Source organism: Podarcis gaigeae (assembly GCF_964106915.1).
Source record: "Podarcis gaigeae genome assembly, chromosome: 8".
In the NCBI taxonomy this organism is placed as follows: Eukaryota; Metazoa; Chordata; class Lepidosauria; order Squamata; family Lacertidae; genus Podarcis; species Podarcis gaigeae.
This window is the reverse complement of record NC_139684.1, coordinates 29,321,307-29,340,244: the sequence shown is the minus strand read 5'-3', so window position 1 is coordinate 29,340,244 and position 18,938 is coordinate 29,321,307. Positions and strand designations below refer to the sequence as shown.

Here is an 18,938-nt window from a genome sequence, read left to right as displayed (position 1 = left end):
CATTTAAAAAACAAACAAACCCAAACCAAACAGGACTTGCCCACAGGCTTACAATCTAAAACATCACAACCATTGCTGTATGATTTTCATATCTTAGTTGACAGAACATGAGACTCTTAATCCCAGGGGCATGGGTTCGAGTCCCACACTGGGCAAAAAGATTCCTGCACTGCAGCAGGTTGGACTAAATAACCCGTGGAGTCCCTTCCAATTCTACAGTTCTGATTCCATTTGGTTAGCAAGGGAGAAAGCAGCAGCTGGGAAATCGAGAGCAGAGGCCTTGTTTCTTGTTTACTCTACCATAGGCAAAGACTCCTGGAAGAGGAGTGCAATGCCAAGACAGGGAAATTGTCCACAGAGAGAGGAAGCAGTGGCAGAGCAAGCCGATTGGGCGCCTGGGGTGGTGCATGTGCCCTGCGCCCAGTGGTGTGGCCCGGCGCCCGTGGGGCGGGGCGAGCCAGGGCAGGACGCTCCGCAGGGCCTCTGAGCAGCCTGCCTGCCTCTTCCCTACAACTGAGGGGGAGGCAGCGGGCAGACCGTTTGGGCAGTGTGGAGCCTGCACGCGCTCAAGCCATCGCGTCACTCCCAGGTGAGTGCCGCCTGGCATTTTGTCACCCCCCTCGGTGGTGATACCCGGGGCGGCCCACCCCCACCGCACCCCCCTTCCTCCGCCCCTGAGAGGAAGGTGAGTTGAGGACAAAGTGCAAAGTTTTCTCCCCCTCCCTGCCTCTTCCAGAGGAAAACAAGCTTCTCCTGAGCAGCTGCTCAATCCTTTCAGGAGCCTGATTACCCAGGAGAGCAGCTTCATCTCAGGAGGTCGTGAACTCTGATAAGGACAAGGGGCGGAGGATGTTTCAGAGCTGGGCAGAATAAATGACAGGTCTGGGCAGGAGGAAGACGGGCAGACCTTTTGCACAGGGCCACATCTGGAACACTGGCACAAGGGGTGGCAGAACTCCAGCTTCTCCACGCTGCTGCCGGCTTCTTCGGGTTCCTCTAGATCGTCTTCCGCCCATTCCAAAAGATAGCGCACCTGTTAAGAAACGAAGGCCGTTCTAGAGTCAGAATTGTAGGCCTTATTCTCACTAGGGTGGTTAGGGTGGCCAGTGTCCTACGTTACAGAGAACAGTGCTCTGTTAGAAAGGCGGACTGGTCAAACTCTGGTTTAAACATTTTTTAAAAACCCAGAGGAGCAGCAGCCTGAGCAAGCAGACAGCTCAGCTGGCCGCAGTCTCCCTCACTATGGTAAGATGGATTGTATTTCTATTCAGAATTGTAGCAATTGTTTCTAAATCTGCGTTAATAACCTATAACTTAGCATGTGCATGTTTCATGCAAATTAGTGTCCCCCTTTTTTTAAAAAAAGAATGTATTTATTTTCTTTTGGGAGAGGAACCCTTGGGGTGGTAAACCCGACCCTGAACTGAACTACATCTGATGACAGAGAGACGCTCACATGAACGCGCACTCGTGAAAAATAATCACTACACAAAGAAAACTACCATGTCATAGAGACAACCAAGCTTGAGCTCTTTCTGCTTGGATATCTCATATTCTATATGAAGTATTGTTGTTTTGCCTGCATGGAGGAATACTGAAATTATGGCACTCCCCCTGCCCCATAGGCAGCATTTTAATTCAAACATTGATATGCCGATTATTCTGGAAATTGGCACTTACTGATTTTATTTCTCAGCGTATATTAAGCTCACCTTTCAAGGTGAGGATGGGGAACCTGTGGCTCCCCAGATGTTGTTGGACTACAGCTCCCCTCAACACACAGCCCTTGCTTTAGGTTGCTCTAGCCTAGGCTTCCTCAAACTCGGCCCTGCAGATGTTGTTGGACTACAACTCCCATGATCCCTAGCTAGCAGGACCAGTGGTCGGGGATGATGGGAATTGTAGTCTCAAAACATCTGGAGGGCCGAGGTTGAGGAAGCCTGCCTAGCCCTTCTCAGGCATCTCGTATAGTACATTATAGACTGCACAGAAATTCACCAAAGAGATCTTGAAAGATATACAAAAACTAGTATCTTAGAAACATTTCAAACAGGTCAGCATAAAACAGATCATTGTGTTTCAAAAACCAACAGCAATTAAAACCGGGTAAGAAAAAAGCAATCTGGAATAGGTAATTGATAGAGACTTGTGCAGAAGAGACCAGGTAGGCACAATCCAGTGGGAATAGCATAACTAGAGCTGGGGGGGCACCACTGAAAAGGCCCTGCCCTCTTGCTCCTTCCAGCCTACTTGACCTTACCGGTAGGCCTGTTATCACTTCAGTAGGACATCGTCCAAAGTCTCCTGTTACTTTCTCAGAAAGATAAGATAAAGGAAATCTAACATTTCACTTCCCACAAGTCAACTGCAGACCAGTTTCCCAAGGAACCATGATGTAAATTAGAAATGACTTCCTCACACTTAATCGAGTCTTTGACGCTCACCTCAGCCCAAGGCCTCTCAAATCCTTTTAGCCAGGATTGCTGAAGATTAAATGGAGGGCTTTGGGCCAGAATATACCAAGGTGCTTCCTTGAACAGCCTTTATTCCACTTAACAAAAACCCAACCTCAACCACAGTTGATTTTTAATCAAAGAGACAAGAACGCTGACTTTTCTCAAGAAAGAAAAGAGAATATGTTTGTCATTTCTTGTCTTTCTGCCATCAATTAATGCATACGTAGGCTTGGGCAAGTTGTTTTTGTGGGGGTGGAGGTGGGGCTTTGGGCAAGATAATCTTGGTGGGGAGCCCTCTTTTGAGTCTGCCCCCCTCTTCCTCCTTACTGCCACTGCCTCCTCTTCTAGGTGGGAATCAACAGCCCAGGAACCAGGCACAGCCCTCCACTTGAGTTCCTATTTGTTTATTTATTTCTCACTTTGCTCTATCAATTGAGCATGGGGTGGGGCACACACCTGGACCCACCAGTGCTGGCATTCTTGAAGACACACCTGGAGATAAGCACCCCCTATGTCTCCTGACTTGAATCTTCTGTTTCAACTGATGTTATGGGGTTTTAATGGGCTCACTCATTATACATTTTAAATAACAGGTGTTTTAATATTCTTGATGAATTTATTTTACCATGTACTGTATTTTAATTATTACTATTTTTAATAAGCCATTTTTATCCTTGTTATTTTGCTGCCAGCTTCCATTTGTTTGTGAACCACCCGTGTATTATTTTTTTTCTTGAAACAAAAGGTGGTATATAAATTATTATTTTTAAAACGTCATGTAAAACTATAAAATCAGCAGGTAACAGAGTCTAAGCAAGCAACAATGGACTGTAACCAGCCACCTCAAAACACCTGGGTAAACAGCTGTTCTTGTTGTTTAGTTATGTCCGACTCTTCGTGACCCCATGGACCAGAGCATGCCAGGCACTCCTGTCTTCCACTGCCTCCCGCAGTTTGGTCAAACTCATGCTGGTAGCTTAGAGAACACTGTCCAACCATCTCGTCCTCTGTCGTCCCCTTCTCCTTGTGCCCTCCATCTTTCCCAGCATCAGGGTCTTTTCCAGGGAGTCTTCTCTTCTCATGAGGTGGCCAAAGTATTGGAGCCTCAGCTTCACGATCTGTCCTTCCAGTGAGCACTCAGGGCTGATTTCCTTCAGAATGGATAGGTTTGATCTTCTTGCAGTCCATGGGACTCTCAAGAGTCTCCTCCAACATCATAATTCAAAATCATCAATTCTTCGGCGATCAGCCTTCTTTATGGTCCAGCTAGCCTTGGGTAAATCCATCACAGCAGACAGCCAAGGATTCCACTCCACTTTCCTCCAAAGCAGATCCCAACTAAAGTATAGGGGCAATAAACCTTCCCATTCCATACTGAGACCAAGGCTCCAATAGGGAATGGCCAGCCCTGTCAGTCATTCACCCACCTCAAGAATTCAGGAACCCCTCAGATTATCCTGACAGGTCCCCCACCGGCCACCCCTCCTTCCCACAGGCAGAAACAAGACTGATCATCCCCACAAACTCCTTTCTTCAGCTGCACACATTTATCACCCAACCTTGAACAACAAGGAGTCTAGCAGACCAATCATTAGCTTGCCACAGCTTCCCAAAACATTCCCTCCCAAAGTTTCGAATCAGTGCCTTACCAAAGTTTAATCACGCTGTCTCAAATGTATCTGTTTCCAATGACAATGGATTAAGGAAGGATTTTGGTCAAAAGGTTAAATGCATTTTAAAATAGGTGCACGTGTTAAGTATCCCATGGAGCTGCTGTAATCTGATCTCACCAAGTAACACACTCTGAATGCTTTCAGAGCAAGAAGGAGTGCATTAAAACATGCAATTAGAAGGATGCTTCGTGCTGTGGAACTTGATTCTACATAGCTTCTCACTCCCTACAGATTATGATATATAGTAAAATATTATTCACCCTAAGGTCCCAAGGCGGGTTACAACATTAAAACACAATATTAAAAACTTTTTAAAACAACTTGCAATCACAGAAAAAAGGAGAGGTATATATTTCAGACCCACAAGTGTCAAAAGCCAGGGTAAAGAGGCATTTTTCTTTTTAACCCTGAATGGGGTAATTGTACCCCTGAAGGACCAGGTACGCAGCCTGGGAGTCATTTTGGACTCACAGCTGTCCATGGAGGCACAGGTCAATTCTGTGTCCAGGGCAGGTGTGTACAAGCTCCATCTGGTACGCAGGCTGAGACCCTACCTGCCCGCAGACTGTCTCGTCAGAGTGGTGCATGCTCTGGTTATCTCCCGCTTGGACTACTGCAATGCGCTCTACGTGGGGCTACCTTTGAAGGTGACTCAGAAACTGCAATTAATCCAGAATGCAGCAGCTAGACTGGTGACTAGGAGTGGCCGCCGAGACCATATAACACTGGTCCTGAAAGACCTACATTGGCTCCCAGTACATTTCTGGGCACAATTCAAAGTGTTGGTGCTGACATTTAAAGCCCTAAACAGCCTCAGTCCTGTATACCTGAAGGAGTGTCTCCACCCCCATCATTCTACCTGAACACTGAGGTCCAGCTCCGAGGGCCTTCTGGCGGTTCCCTCACTGCGAGAAGAGAAATTACAGGGAACTAGGCAGAGGACCTTCTCGGTAGTAGCACCCACCCTGTGGAATGCCCTCCCATCAGATGTCAAGGAAACAAACAACCTGACTTTTAGAAGACATCTGAAGGCAGCCCTGTTTAGGGAAATTTTTAATGTTTGATTTTTTCCCTGTTTTTAATGTTCTGTTGAAAGCCGCCCAGAGTGGGTGGGGTATATTTTTTTAAAAATATTATTATTATTATTATTATTATTATTATTATTATTATTATTATTATTATTGCACTGGCTGACCCTTTCAGCAATGATCCTACAAAGTTGCCTTCTCCTGCATCAAACTATTGCTCCATCTAGCCTAAACTCCGCTCTCAGGCAGGGCTCTCTCTCATCTCCTTGCTACCTGGAAGTGCTAGGAATCAAAGCAGAGACCTTTTGAATGCAAGGCATGGGCTCCATGCCCATCACTGATTTATCAATTCAAACATTATGCCAAACCATGGTGAGCCCAATTCAAAGGCACAGCTTCCAGTGCTGACTTTGGAATGGCTTGGTATGATATCTGAATACAGCTTCACAAGACTTTCTTTTTTTTTTTTTTTTTTTAAATGAAGAAATCTTCAAACATACAATGGTATAATTTGCCTTACTGTCAACTGCTGCTTGTCACCATTTTAAAAGGCTTCTGGAGAAAAAGATAGCAGGGCTCAGGCAGTTTTCAGTCATCACAGGAGACAGTAAATATTGCAAATTATAGGATGGAAGCAGCAAGGCTGCTGCTGCTGTATGGAAAACGAGGTATTACAGATCAAAACAACCCCAGTTGCTTTTACCTTTCTGTAAAAAATGTGTTTGTTGGCAGTTTTAAAATTGCCATGACTTTTTGTTCAAAGCTGATACTACTATTTGAGGAAAAAACATAGCCCAACTTCCCTCTTAGGACTACTCATGAGAAAAGTTACTCGTGGATATGAATATCTAAGAAGGTAACACAGGTATTGCATCTATGAAGGGCACATCTGGACTGCAATACTTAATTTAGATCAACCAAGAGAGGAAACTGGCAGCAGGATGGATGGATGGCTAAAAACCCACCCACAAATGCATTCATGTGGAACCTACAACAAAATGTTGTTGTGTCAAGTTCAAGTTCTGTGCCCTTTTCCAGGACACTCCATTGCACTCCCTCTCCTCAATTTGCCAGTCCCCCTCCCAAACACCCACCAAGAATCAGCCAGCAATTCATTGTCATTGAGCATGTTCAGTCATTGGAGAAGGAATTCACTGTTGGAATATACTATACAGGCTTCTTTTTAATTCAAGCTGCTTATGAAAACTACAAATGGCAAGCACCATCCTAAAAGAGCCATTCTCTCTTCTCACATGCAGAAGGGTAACGCCTCTTCTAAGCGGATGCCAGCTGCAATACAATTTCATAATCTAAAAGCAAAGGACATATGCTTCTTGCTTCAGAAGTACAGTCATACCTCGTGTTACGAGTGCTTCACGTTGCCACTTTTCAGGTTACGAACGTGGCAAACCCAGAAGCGTTTACTTCTGGGTTCACCGTGCGTGCATACGCAGAAGCGCTCTATCGCGCTCTGCGCATGCTCAGTAGCGGCACTCCACTTACGGTCTGTTCAGTGTGCGAATGGCACCCCGAAACAGATCACGTTCATAAGAAGAGGTACCACTGTATTGTTAATCACCCATATGCAAATTGAAAACTGATCAATTATCCAACTAAAAATATCATGATTAATCCATCAGTATTTCTTTTGAGTTGCAGACTTTCCTTTTCCTCTTTGAAACACATAGAAATGTGGGAGGTGGGGATCTATTCGCCCTCTCTGCCTCAGTTTATATTCAAAGGAAAAGACACATTTGAAAAATACATGCTACCTGCATAATGGTTTTGTGTTTGTAGCACAGAGCAGGATGGTGATGTCTGCAACACATCCAGGATAGAAGGTTAAGACATATTCCTTCTCCCTTGCATGCCAGTTTCTGACGAGAAGGGCATTTTTGATATGGGGGAGCATTCAACCATACGATTTTGCCACCTGCATTCTGAAGCCATTCAGTCCCAGCAGGGGACTTGCTCTTCCTACACATGGATATACAATCTTCAACAGTTAAATCAATACAGAATGTACTACGAGGCAGTCTAGTGTTGTGCATTTAATTCTAATGCATTTTAGATGAAGACCCAGAGTGTTCAAAGGAGGTGCAGCCTTCTCTAATCCTGGCATTTAAGGTCTCAGAGGAACCAAGACTGCCTTTCTGAGATGTTGAATATTCTATAATGTGCGTAAATGGCTGATTATATGATTTCACAGCGACACAAGAGGCACCAAGCTTTTTAATCTTTTTTAATTAAAAAAAAGCATGTTACTCCTGCAATCAGAGTGAGCATGGCAAAACAGGAAGCTGCTTCAAAAACAAAGGGGAGGAAATGTGTTATGTATGCAGAAGTGTTTCCTTAAGTGCAAAGCTCCATTGCCAGCAGTCCTTTAACTAAAGGGCGTTGTGTTACTACCCCTGTTCTAGCCCCCACTACAAATGTAACAAACCCCTTGTTGGGGCTCTGCCCATCCTGTCAGGAATGAGCGGCAGCATCCACAGTCTGGTCTGACCCCCTGGTCCTCTGAGCTTTTCTCACCTGGGCCTCAGAAACAGGGGAAGGAGTGAAAGGGCGCCCCGATTCTCCTACTTGTTCTCAGCAGCAACAGACTGCTGCATGCTGCAACTGGCCCAATTCTGCCTCAGGCTTCCAGCCTTTCATAGGACTTCTGGGCTCTTCCTGCTAATGGGGTCATGATTCCATTGTCACAGCAAAGCTACAGGGTACCAGGCAGAGGGCCTTCTTGGTAGTGGCGCCCGCCCTGTGGAGCGCCCTCCCATCAGAAGTCAAAGAGATAAACAACTACCTGACATTTAGAAAACATCTGAAGGCAGCCCTGTTCAGGGAAGTTTTTAATGTGTGACACTTTGATGTATTTTTAATCTTTGTTGGAAGCAATCCAGAGTTGCTGGGGAAACCCAGCCAGATGGGTGGGGTACAAATAATAAATTCTTATTCTTATTGTGGCACGGAGGTAGCTCCTTAAAGGAAATGAACCTGTTTATTCCGCTCAGCGGGCTGTTTTGCTTTCCCCGCCCACTGAAGATAACAGGTGGCTGACACAGGAAGATATGGTCCAGGTTGGCCCCATGGGAGGATGCAACTTCCAGACACTCCCATTATGGGAATAAAAGCATGTCACTGTTTGGTCACCTTTAACAGCTGCACACTCTTACTGTTATGCTCGTGGAAATATCTACCTTATAAAGTGCCATCAATGCATGCAAACAAGGTAGCACAAAGCATAAGAGATCTTACCATTTCAAGGTCTCCATCAGCAACTGCTCTTAAAAGTTTCTCCACCTATGTAATGAACACAGCCAGAAGAAAAAGAAACGTTTAGTTGTACTACTAGGTATTTGGGTTCTTTCAGCCTTGCTGATACTTCCTCTTGTGCCTAGGTGTTGCTGTTTGGGCTACAAAAGCATCTACACCCAGAGAATCAGTTCACCAAATAGGATGGAAGCCTCCCATCAAACTGCATGTGATGTGGCACTCACATCCTTCCTCAGGCCAAACATCTCCTTGTCCTGGTAAATAGTTGTAGGAAGGGGTCTAGCATGTGATCATTTTGTAAATTCAGCTCTTCTTTCCATCTTGCAAGCAGGAAACAGAGAGTGACCAAGTCTAGCCAAGGGGGGCTCTGAATGAATCACACGTGAGCAATATGCATCCCCCAACCTCACTTGAGGCAGTTCCTGATACCTTCTGAAGCTACCCCATCTTTCCATCCCATGAGAGTTGAGCTGATTCCTCTTAGTTTCCTCATTGCTTTTGCTGACTGTTAAGGTGTTTTTCCTCTTCTTTCTATACAGTCTCAGAACAAGTGGAAGTTTTCCCCTGTAGGAACAAATTGGCCAACTACTTCCATATATGTATGTATAGCACATTAAAGTCAAAAAGAAATTACTTTCGCTTGCTTTCCAGAACAAATTCTTCTGCATGCTCATTTGAGAATAAACTCAGTAGGGTTTACTTCTGAGCAGACATGCATAGGATTGGGAATTCTAATCTGAGGTAGCCACAGTGAAAACAGAAGAAAGGCTATCTTTATTCTAGATTAGTTAATCCAGAATACTTGTATCTGGCTCTGACAATCATTGGCTCCAGCCACCAATGGCATGTGGCCTCTAATGTGGGGGTGGGGGCATTAATCTGTTGACAGAAACAAAGGTTGTCAAACTCTGACATCTTCACAGAAAACTAAGATTCTCCAGCAAAACAAAACCCATCATTTTAAATTTAGATGCCATTCTTGGCTTAAAATACAGGATCAGGCACAATCAGAAACCACTTTCTTACTCAATAAGAGGCAAGTGCAACAAATTATGGCAAATGGGAGTGAACTGATTTTGGATTAAACGAAGAGGACATGAGCTCTAGAAGCTAAAAGGTCTAAGACGCAGGTAATCTCTTTTCCCTGACTTGAACTGAAGCCTCAGCCTCTTGAGGGTGACAAGTTCATATCTTAAAGGCGAAAAGAGGAGAAGCAAAGCACAAAGGAAGCAATCCTCAATCTCACACTGAATGACTTTTTTATACATACATGACTTCTCATTTACAGAACAGCAACTTTTGGCTGGTCTGTACCCACGACAGGAGAAGCCATTGCGACCTAAAGGTATCTCACACAGGCAGATCAAAATTCAAAGGTAGTCCTGAGACAGTAATGATGGGGACAGAGCATCAATGTTTTGCCTTACACTGGCTCAGACTCTCCATCCATTTAGCTCAGTATTCTCTATTCTGACCAGCAGTAGTTCTCCAGCATTTTCAGGAAAAAAGTTTTTCATGTCACCTGCTACCTGTTTCTTTCTGTTTAATATGGAGATGCCAGAGATTGGACCCAGTTCTAGCCTGACCCTCTGCACACTGTACCAGACCTCCAGCCCAACCTTTGCCAACCTGGCTCCCTCCAGATGTTGTGGACTATAATTCCTATTTGACCCAGCCAGCTGATGGGAGCTGTAATCCAAAACATTTGGGCTGGGGGGCACCTGGCTGGTGAAGGCTGCTCCAATCAGTGCTGCCAATGGCTGACTCTGGGACCTTCTGAAAGCAGAGCAATGGTCTCTTCCCATAATATCTCCAAAATCAGAGGCTGCATATAGTCATCATGGCTAGTAGCCACTGACAAATCTCACCCTCCTCCATAAAATGTGTCTACTCCTCTTTTCAAAGCCATCTAATCAAGTGGCTATCACATCTTGTTACACTGAATGTCAGAAAGTGTGACGTGTGTGAAATCGTACATCCATTTGTTTGTCCTGAATCTCCTGCTAATCAGCTTCATGGGATGACACCCAAGTTCCACTGTTATGAGCGGAGGAGAAAACAGGAATGGCCCTGGCCCCTTAGAGTTCTACTGCGCTCCTCATTGCCCAATGCTTCATCGACTTACCTCTTTATAACTAGATTTTGCTTCTTCTTGTCTAGCTGTTGCTGAAGATAAACTGGAGATGGACGATATTTGGCTGATGGAGTCCTCACAACCCTGAGAAGATCTGGCTGGGGACTAGTGGAACCAGCAAGGAAAACAAAAGGAGGAAGAGTTGGCAGCATCGCCGTTATCACAGCAGTTGATCAGCTGAATACCATTACACTAAGGAAGGGTTTGCAGGTTACCTGAGAAGCACTCTGCCCTCTTTCAAATGCTAGGTAGTTCAGTTCCATTAAGGACAAAATCTGCAAGCGGAAAGATCAAACATTCATGAAGAGGCAAGTTGCAACTCCATCTCTCCAGAGAAATTTACTCTTCAGAAGGCAAGCATGACATTAGCAATGATATATAAAGGCAGATTAGAGAGCATCCCAATCAGGAAGATTCATCTCGCCTCTCAGGCACTTTGGGAGTAGAACTGCAACCCTCCCCTGTCAAAAACAAGCAAAAAGTATTTTCAAGAGTTCCTGGCTAGCCACTGTCCTTCCAATTAAGTAAAAAGCACAATAGCATTGTTTGTTTTCTTAAAAAAAAAATTATAGAGCAGATCAATTTAAGAGGACCACAGAAATGAATACATACTGCATGGATGTCTTGGATATAAAACAGTGGCATTTGTCCACCAAAAGCAAATGGAATTTTATTTTATTATTAAATGCCCTGGCCAATATTGCTTCTTTGTAATTAAGCAAAATTTAAAATCATGTAAGACATTTGGGGTTGTTGTTTTTTTTAAAAAAGAAGTGGTATCTAAGAAGTACCGTAGAATTTAATGCGCACTGCACAGGAGTCTCTTTTGTCCGGTTTTGAATATTTGGGTTGGCTCCATTCTGAAGCAGCACTTCAATGATCCCTTGGTAACCCCAGCGAGCAGCTATGTGAAGAGGAGTGTCTCCTTTCTCGTTGCCAATGTCTAATTTACAAGAGTGAACGTCGTAATAGACTAAAGCCTTGACACACTGGAAAGTTAAAAGAAAGACAAAAGCTGTGATGGTGCACATCACTAAAGCAACGGAACTAGAGACAGAGGACAATTTTGTCATCGTATCTTGCTAGACCAAATCATTCCTATACTACTCATCACTGTTTTTACACTGCATCTTAACACTCTAGTTTATCCTTTAAATTTTCTGGGAACTGCTCTGAGAAAGCAAGTTGTTGGGCAGCCATACAAATGCAGTAAAGTAAAGTAAAGTAAAATAAGCCACGACACACAAGTCATGGTTGTCTCTCTCAACCCTACCTGGAAATGCTGTTGGGGACTGAACCTGGGACCTTCTGCATGCAAAGCAGGTGTTTCTACCATGCAGCCCACTGCTAATCTGTACAATACATTGCACAAGTTGTATCTGACTAAATCATATACTAGACCCACATGAAATCAATGGACTTAAGTTCGCTGACTTATTTAGGTATGTTGATTTCAATGGGCTTATTTTGTGTATGACTTAGTTGGAGACAACCCCATAACACTATGTGCATACTATGTGTAAATGGCATCTGTATGTCATTCCTATAAACATGGCAGCCCAACAGCATAAGGCTACTCCCTTCTACCAAATAGAAAAAAGGAGAAGTGAATTGCCTTGTTATGACTATTTGAATGAGGGAACCTTGTTTACTCCACAATCTGTAACCTTCTTTCATCCAAGAACAGATTGGCAGAATCAGGAAGGTCACACTGTCAACTATACAGGGCAGCACAATTTACCCCAGATTTACTCTCCACACTTTACCCCAATTTACTCTCCACAAGGTAAGACAGTGACACAGAGGAATGTTCCATGCATGACCCCAAAGCTCTAACAAAGTTTTTACAAAAGAAAGGACTCTCTCGGCGGGCTCCTGTTTCTAACCCTCAAGGATCATTCTGAAAAGGCTGGAGGATTACAAGTTCAGAAATGAAATAAAAATTAAAGTGTGAGGCTGCATCCAGACTAAGTTAAGCCCCTTTGAAATCACTTTAAGTGCCCTTGTTTTCAATGGGGCTAAAGTCCACCTAACTGGTTATAGGTACCCTGGTGTTATAGGTACCCTGAACATGTTGCTGCGAACTACTTACATCTTCATGGCCGTAAGTGCAAGCTAAATGCAGGGGTGTGTTGCCGTTATTGTCCTGGACTTCTGTACTCGCCTTATAGTGCAGGAGGAGAAGCTGAAAAAGGAAAAAAACCAAGCTATGTTTTTATGTGGCATGCACACATTTCAGTGGGTTAGCAGTGACAGCTCTAGTAAGTGGAAGAAGCTACAGTATGGTTAAGTCCATACAAATATGTCAAATTGAGTCCCAAAAATTCTGTTTCAAACTTGCATATGTTTGGGATGAAATCTGATGGCTGAACTGTTATACTTGTTCACTTGATATGTTGTGAGCACCTTTGGGCACACTTTTGTGGGAAAGTGGCATACAAATAAGAGTTGATGATGCTATAAAGAGCTGGGGGGGCAGAGAATGGGGAATAAATCTTACTGTGGTTCCTTTCAGTTTCTGTGCAAAAGGAATAACTCACATGCATCTCCTCTGCTTAGAAGCAGCCAAGCCTTAATGGCTTGAGAAATAATAATAATAATAATAATAATAATAATAATAATAATAATAATAAAAAATAAAAAAATAAAAATGCCGCCCATCTGACTGGGTTACCACGGCCACTCTGGGTTGTTTCCCACAAAGTATTAAAACACAAAAAACCTCAAACATTCTAAGATCTCCCCATACAGGGCTGCCTTCTTCTAAAAGTCAGACAGATGTTCATTTCCTTACAAAAAAAATTCCTTCCAGTAGCACCTTAAAGACCAACTAAGTTTCCTTGACATCTGATGCTGCTACCATTGTGGCCAAATTCCTGACCATATAAATACTCTTATCATGAGCTGCTTAAAACCAATTCAGAGTCATGCCCAAGCTGCTCGGATATTATTTCACTCACTAAACACTGTGATACAAAACAATACAAGGAAGGCTCAGGCTCCAGCGCTCTAGGGGAGCCTTGCAGAGCAAAATGCATCCTTGGGATGAATTAATGCATGATGTCAAATGTCATGAAGGATTCCTTCATTCCCGGGTAACAGTGTGGCTCTACTTCGAAGAGCTTGAAGCAGTAACATCTAGCACTGATCCAGCAAATTTCAAGCAATCAAATCACTTCACATACATTATTCTCAGCTGATTGACATACATACAGCACTCAGCTCATAAAGTGGGCTTTACCAAATCCATTGACTTTTCACATGTTTCACCCACTCTTCTTCCACTGAGCTCTGCCTGACAGTTTTCTCACAATCCTGCCAAGTAAGTTGCACCAAGAGATCCTGACTTCCCTGAGGTCAACCGGGCAGCTTCATGGACAGACAATGGATGTTAATCCAACATTCCTTGGCCCAAGTCTAACACTCCAAGCCCTAAACTACACTGGATCCCATGCACCTTCTCTCTCTCTCTCTCTCTCTCTCTCTCTCTCTCTCTCTCTCTCTGTGATTGTGTGTGTGTGTTTAAACAAGACTAATTTCATAATGACTGAAACTTTTTTCAGAGCCAAATCTGTCAGCATCAAATTGTCTCCTCCAGAGGAAGCAGTGGAGGATTTCTACTTCATTCATGATTTTTGTTGTTGTTGTTTAAAGAAATATTATAGACCCTCCAGATGGTCAGTATTTTGTGGGAGCTGATGGGAATTGAAGTCAAATAACATATGGAGAAGCCATATTGCTGCAAACTGTAGTGATATATTTTTTATGATGCAGCCGTATATAAATATCTTTCTATATATATATTATAAAAAACAGCATTCATGGGGGGCAAACCCTCAAAAAGCCACCGTTCCTGTCATCAGCAAACGGCCAAGCCATTGCTTTTAATCTACAAGCAATACTGGACTGAAAGGTACATAAAATGTTGTTATTATTACGTAAGATCTGTGCTTACGGTAACATTCTGGTATCCTTTCTGACAGGCGAGGTGAAGTGGCGTTGATCCGTGATAATCCATCGCATTGACAATGGCTCCTTTGGAGACTAGCAAGTCAATTAAAGATGCTTGCCCTGTGGAGAAAGGTATATAGCTTCTCAGGCTCAAAATGTCAGCATCTCACAGCGAGAAAAGGAAGTGTCACCCTCTGGGTCAAACTGGGAACTGAACAATCTGCTGCCTCTCCTGGCACTTGCAGGCGCCATATGACAGGCAACTTAGCATTTGCTCGTGGTGATAAGACGCCCCTCAGCTTGTTGGCACATTACTGTTCTAGGTCACAGCTTGGCAGGGGCCTTTCCAGCAATAATGAATGAATCGATCTCAACTCTGGAGAGAGCCAAGTAACGAATTGCTGCGGGTGCATATTATAAGTACACAGAAAAGTCATCCTACCTTGGGAAAAGAAGAGGTAACTAAGTGTAACCCCCAAAACCCAATGAAGTTGGCTGCAAATTCTCAAATCAGTTGCCTACACACAGCAGGTGGATGCTGCAGCAATATATTTAATGCTGCAGAAAAGGCCTTCAGGGGAAGCTCCCCAAGGAAGCAACCCCACTGCTACCTGGGGGTGTGGAGTGTGTGTGTATGAGCTTAACAGCACTTATTTCATTTTTTGGTTGATATTTTGTTAATATTATTTTCATAGAATATAAATGCTGTGTTGATTGGTTAATAATATAATACGACTTTTATTTGTGATGTTTAGCCTGTTCTTTAGTTGCTGTTTTGCTAACAAGTGTTTTATGGATTGTAATTGTTTCACTGATGATTTGTTAATTATTCTGTATGATCTAGGCTGAATTCATGATGTTCTATTATGTTCTATCATGTTATTATTATTCATTATTTGTAAGCCACTTTGGGATTCGTTTGAATGAAAAGTAGCACAGAAACATAATAAATCAAATCAAGCCAAAAAGCAAGATAATCTGGCCACCAGCTCCCATCTGGAATAACCAAAGCCATACAGACTTACAGTTAGGTCTGTATACTGCAGTTTGGTCCTGTAGAGCAAATGATCTCCTTGTAGCAAGATTTGTGCTGGGCAGATGTTCAAATCCACTCCAGACCTGGAGTGGAATTCTAATAGCTTTCTAACTGTGCCCCAGAGAACCCCTGAAATCCATGGAAGGTTAACCAGAAGTAGTTGTTGTTGTTGTTGAAGTTGTTGTTGTTGTTGTTGTTGTAAGGAAACGGCTTTATCTCAAATTAAACTAGTAGCCCAGCACTCTTTTTCTGACTAGTAGTGGCTCTTAAGCAGAGGTGTTTCCATTCACCCACTCTCTGATAGTTTTAACTTGTAACGCCAGCAGTTGAACCATGTGGATCTGCCATAGGCAAAAGGTCTCTTCTCCATGAGAAGATTAGAACAGGGGACAAAAGACAAGTGCGTTCTTCAATAGCAATTTGAAGTTGTAAATGTATGCTGGATGCATCATTACCCTCCTGCTCAGTTTATATGGGAGGGTCCTCAAGGCCTGGCGGCTGCTGTAGATGAACCTTCAAGAACATCTGAGAATTCTGTGCAACGTGCCGGGTGAAGGGAGGGTCTGTAACAGATGCTCAGGGACTCCTCAGAAGACAATGGTTTGTAGAGAGTGGGGAATCAGAAAACTACTGCCATAATCCATGAGCTGCAGCGCTTACCACATATTGCAGCTATATGAAGTGGAGTAAATCCCCGGTCATCTCTAGAAAACGGTGTCACAATGGAAGGATCGTTCAGCTTCCTTAAAGTAAAAAAAAGTCATCCTTAACAAACAGAACACAGGCAAGCAAAAGACAGTGTATGCTTCACACAGCTGCCTTGTTTAAAATCACCAAAGAACATGGCTACAAGTGAGCTGCCTTGCATGGCTTGTCGTAAGGTCACCAGCTGAATCTGGTCTCAACACTGAACTCGCTAGCAACTGTTCTCTTCGTTTCAGTTCCTCCCACCCGTATAATGGAAATAATAATAATAATCTTCCTTACAGAGCTCTTGTACGTTTACTGAATAGCTGCTGTGATGGCGGCAGACAGGTGTCTCTGGGAACAACACTGTGCCATGACGTAGTGCTGTTCCCCGGGAAATTTTGTCCGAGGAACAAGGCTGTAGCAGGAAAGCTACAGCCTGAATAGTCAGCAAAGCTGTTTTGCTGTTAGAAAAGGTCATGGGAGGGAAATAAAGCTTTATAAACCGCTTTGTTCACCTTGCACTAAAGGTGAGTAGAAAAGCCAACCACTTTAAATTCCCCTCTCTCACCACCAAACATTCATGGTAGTTGATTGGCTGAAACATTGTCTGCCATAACCAAAGCAGGATGTAAACCTGGTTCACCTACGGCTTGGCAAACTGTTGCCTTGACTTTGCATCTAAATTGATAAAACATGGTTTGGGCTCCTTGGAACAACATTAGGATGTTGCTTTGCCCTCAGAGGTTGCTGCTTGAGAGAGAATTCAGAGATTCTTCGGGGATTGGGGGAAGGAACCACACAAACCATGGTTTGGAGTCTACACTGCAGTTCGCACAAACCATAGTTTAGGGTTATGTCTCAACCAGCTCAACCAGTTCCCAATTATGCTTTGAAAAAGTTTTGAAAACTTTGAAAACACAACCCTTACCCAGAAACCAGCTTCTCACACTTATCACAGAAACAGAGCGGATGGCACATTTTTTGCACAGTGTCCTTATCGTTGTCTCCTTGGCTTAACAAGCGCTCTGCTTCTTCCTGGTTGCCTGAAGCAACATGCTGCAAAGAAGGGCAAAAGGTGAGACAGACACTGGGGCCAAATTCAGAACCAAACAGATGGAAGTGGGGTGCAGGAAAAGGCAACAGAAAGGTGAATATGAATTGGGGTGGATTCATACATTACAGAAACCTAGATCTGCATAGGTCTCCCAGCATCATCTTTTGGAATACAACATAGAAGCAGAACCATGGCCAATCCTAAAAAGGTGCCACAACTGGTAATATCACACTCCTCCTCTCTACATCATGGCAAAAAATGGATCAGCCAATGTTATTTCAATCCTAAACACTATCCAGAAGCCAAACTGGCTCCCATATCATCCTGGAGCAGCTTGGTCACAGCCTACTTGACCATTTTGATGGCTGAAAGATCCTGGCAACCCTGAGATCAGGGTTTTGTTTTTAACTATTTTTAGACATTTTTATTGTGTCATTTTATTCGGGACATGTTTGCTGCCCTGGGCTCATTAGGGAGGAAGGATAGGATATAAATTTAATAAAATAATAATATTGTCATCTAACCAGCCAGCATTTTCTCCCAACTCTTAATCATAATATACATGCTCTGACTGGACATGTTGTTGGCTGTGCAAAACCAACTACCTGGTCTGTTTGAATCATCAATAAATATCCAATAAAAGCTAAACTAGGGGGGGATTGGACATCTCCTTTACTCACTCTAAAACAAAAGCAAAATCATGGAAAGATTAAGATATATTTTAAGGGGGGTGGAACCTTCAAAACACTGAGCTGTTACAAGGGTTCTAAACTTTCTTAGAATGGAATGTAGTTTTCTGGCCATTTCTCAGAGCTGACATAATATTCATGCAATCCAAACCTGAAACAAGCAGTCTATCGGGGTGTTGGACATCTGAGACAGTAAATTCATTCTTTGTCTTAAGAACAGCTTCTCACTAAATCCTTCAGATCCCTGTGAGGGGGAAAAGAACCTACCATCAATTTATTCCTGGCATAGCATACAACACTGAATTGATCAGTTCAACACAGCAAAGTCTATTTTCAAGCCAAGCTCAACAACTTAAAATTGATGCCCATGATCTGATTATGCCAAGTAAGATATTTTCAATTATTTTATTTGTTTAAAAGGCCTATACCCTGCCTTTACATGTACAAAGAAAAACTAAAAAGAAAAACACTGATAACAATACAGTGGAACCTCGGGTTAAGAACTTAATTCATTCTGGAGGTCTGTTCTCAACCTGAAACTGTTCTTAACCTGAGGTACCACTTTAGGTAATGGGGCCTCATGCTGCTGCTGCTGCCGCTGCCGCCGTACAATTTCTGTTCTCATCCTGCAGCAAAATTCTTAACCCAAGGTACTACTTCCAGGTTACCGGAATCTGTAACTTGAAGCGTTTGTAACCTGAAGCGCCTGTAACCTGACGTACCACTGTAATAAGGTTAGAATGAAACTGAATTAAGGCCACGTAATACCATCAATAAAAAACAAAGCAAAAGCAGCAATATATATAGAAGAGCAGAGGTTGCAGTTTCATAAGAAGCGTGCCAAATAAACCAATGTTAAACTGGCTCCAGAAAGTCACCAACGTTGACACCAGGAGACAGCTGGTGCCTAGAAAGCACATATGAGAGTGGTTTTCTGCTTGACCTATAATAATAATA

At 43.3% G+C, this 18,938-nt stretch overlaps 1 protein-coding gene across 10 annotated transcripts in view; it reads right to left on the bottom strand.

Moving 5' to 3' along the window:
- ANKRD27 (ankyrin repeat domain 27) overlaps nucleotides 1-18,938 on the bottom strand; it is a 71,042-nt gene that overhangs the window by 12,513 nt on the left and 39,591 nt on the right. For all 10 annotated transcript variants that reach the window (XM_083750446.1, XM_083750449.1, XM_083750454.1 and 7 more), the window contains 10 exons: nucleotides 18,133-18,225; nucleotides 17,167-17,294; nucleotides 16,209-16,291; nucleotides 14,517-14,632; nucleotides 12,654-12,746; nucleotides 11,353-11,550; nucleotides 10,777-10,836; nucleotides 10,553-10,666; nucleotides 8,410-8,454; nucleotides 908-1,033 (listed from right to left, as the gene is read on the bottom strand). In XM_083750446.1, the coding sequence (XP_083606572.1) occupies nucleotides 908-1,033; nucleotides 8,410-8,454; nucleotides 10,553-10,666; nucleotides 10,777-10,836; nucleotides 11,353-11,550; nucleotides 12,654-12,746; nucleotides 14,517-14,632; nucleotides 16,209-16,291; nucleotides 17,167-17,294; nucleotides 18,133-18,225 (1,056 nt within the window). The remainder of the gene's footprint in view (nucleotides 1-907; nucleotides 1,034-8,409; nucleotides 8,455-10,552; nucleotides 10,667-10,776; nucleotides 10,837-11,352; nucleotides 11,551-12,653; nucleotides 12,747-14,516; nucleotides 14,633-16,208; nucleotides 16,292-17,166; nucleotides 17,295-18,132; nucleotides 18,226-18,938) is intronic.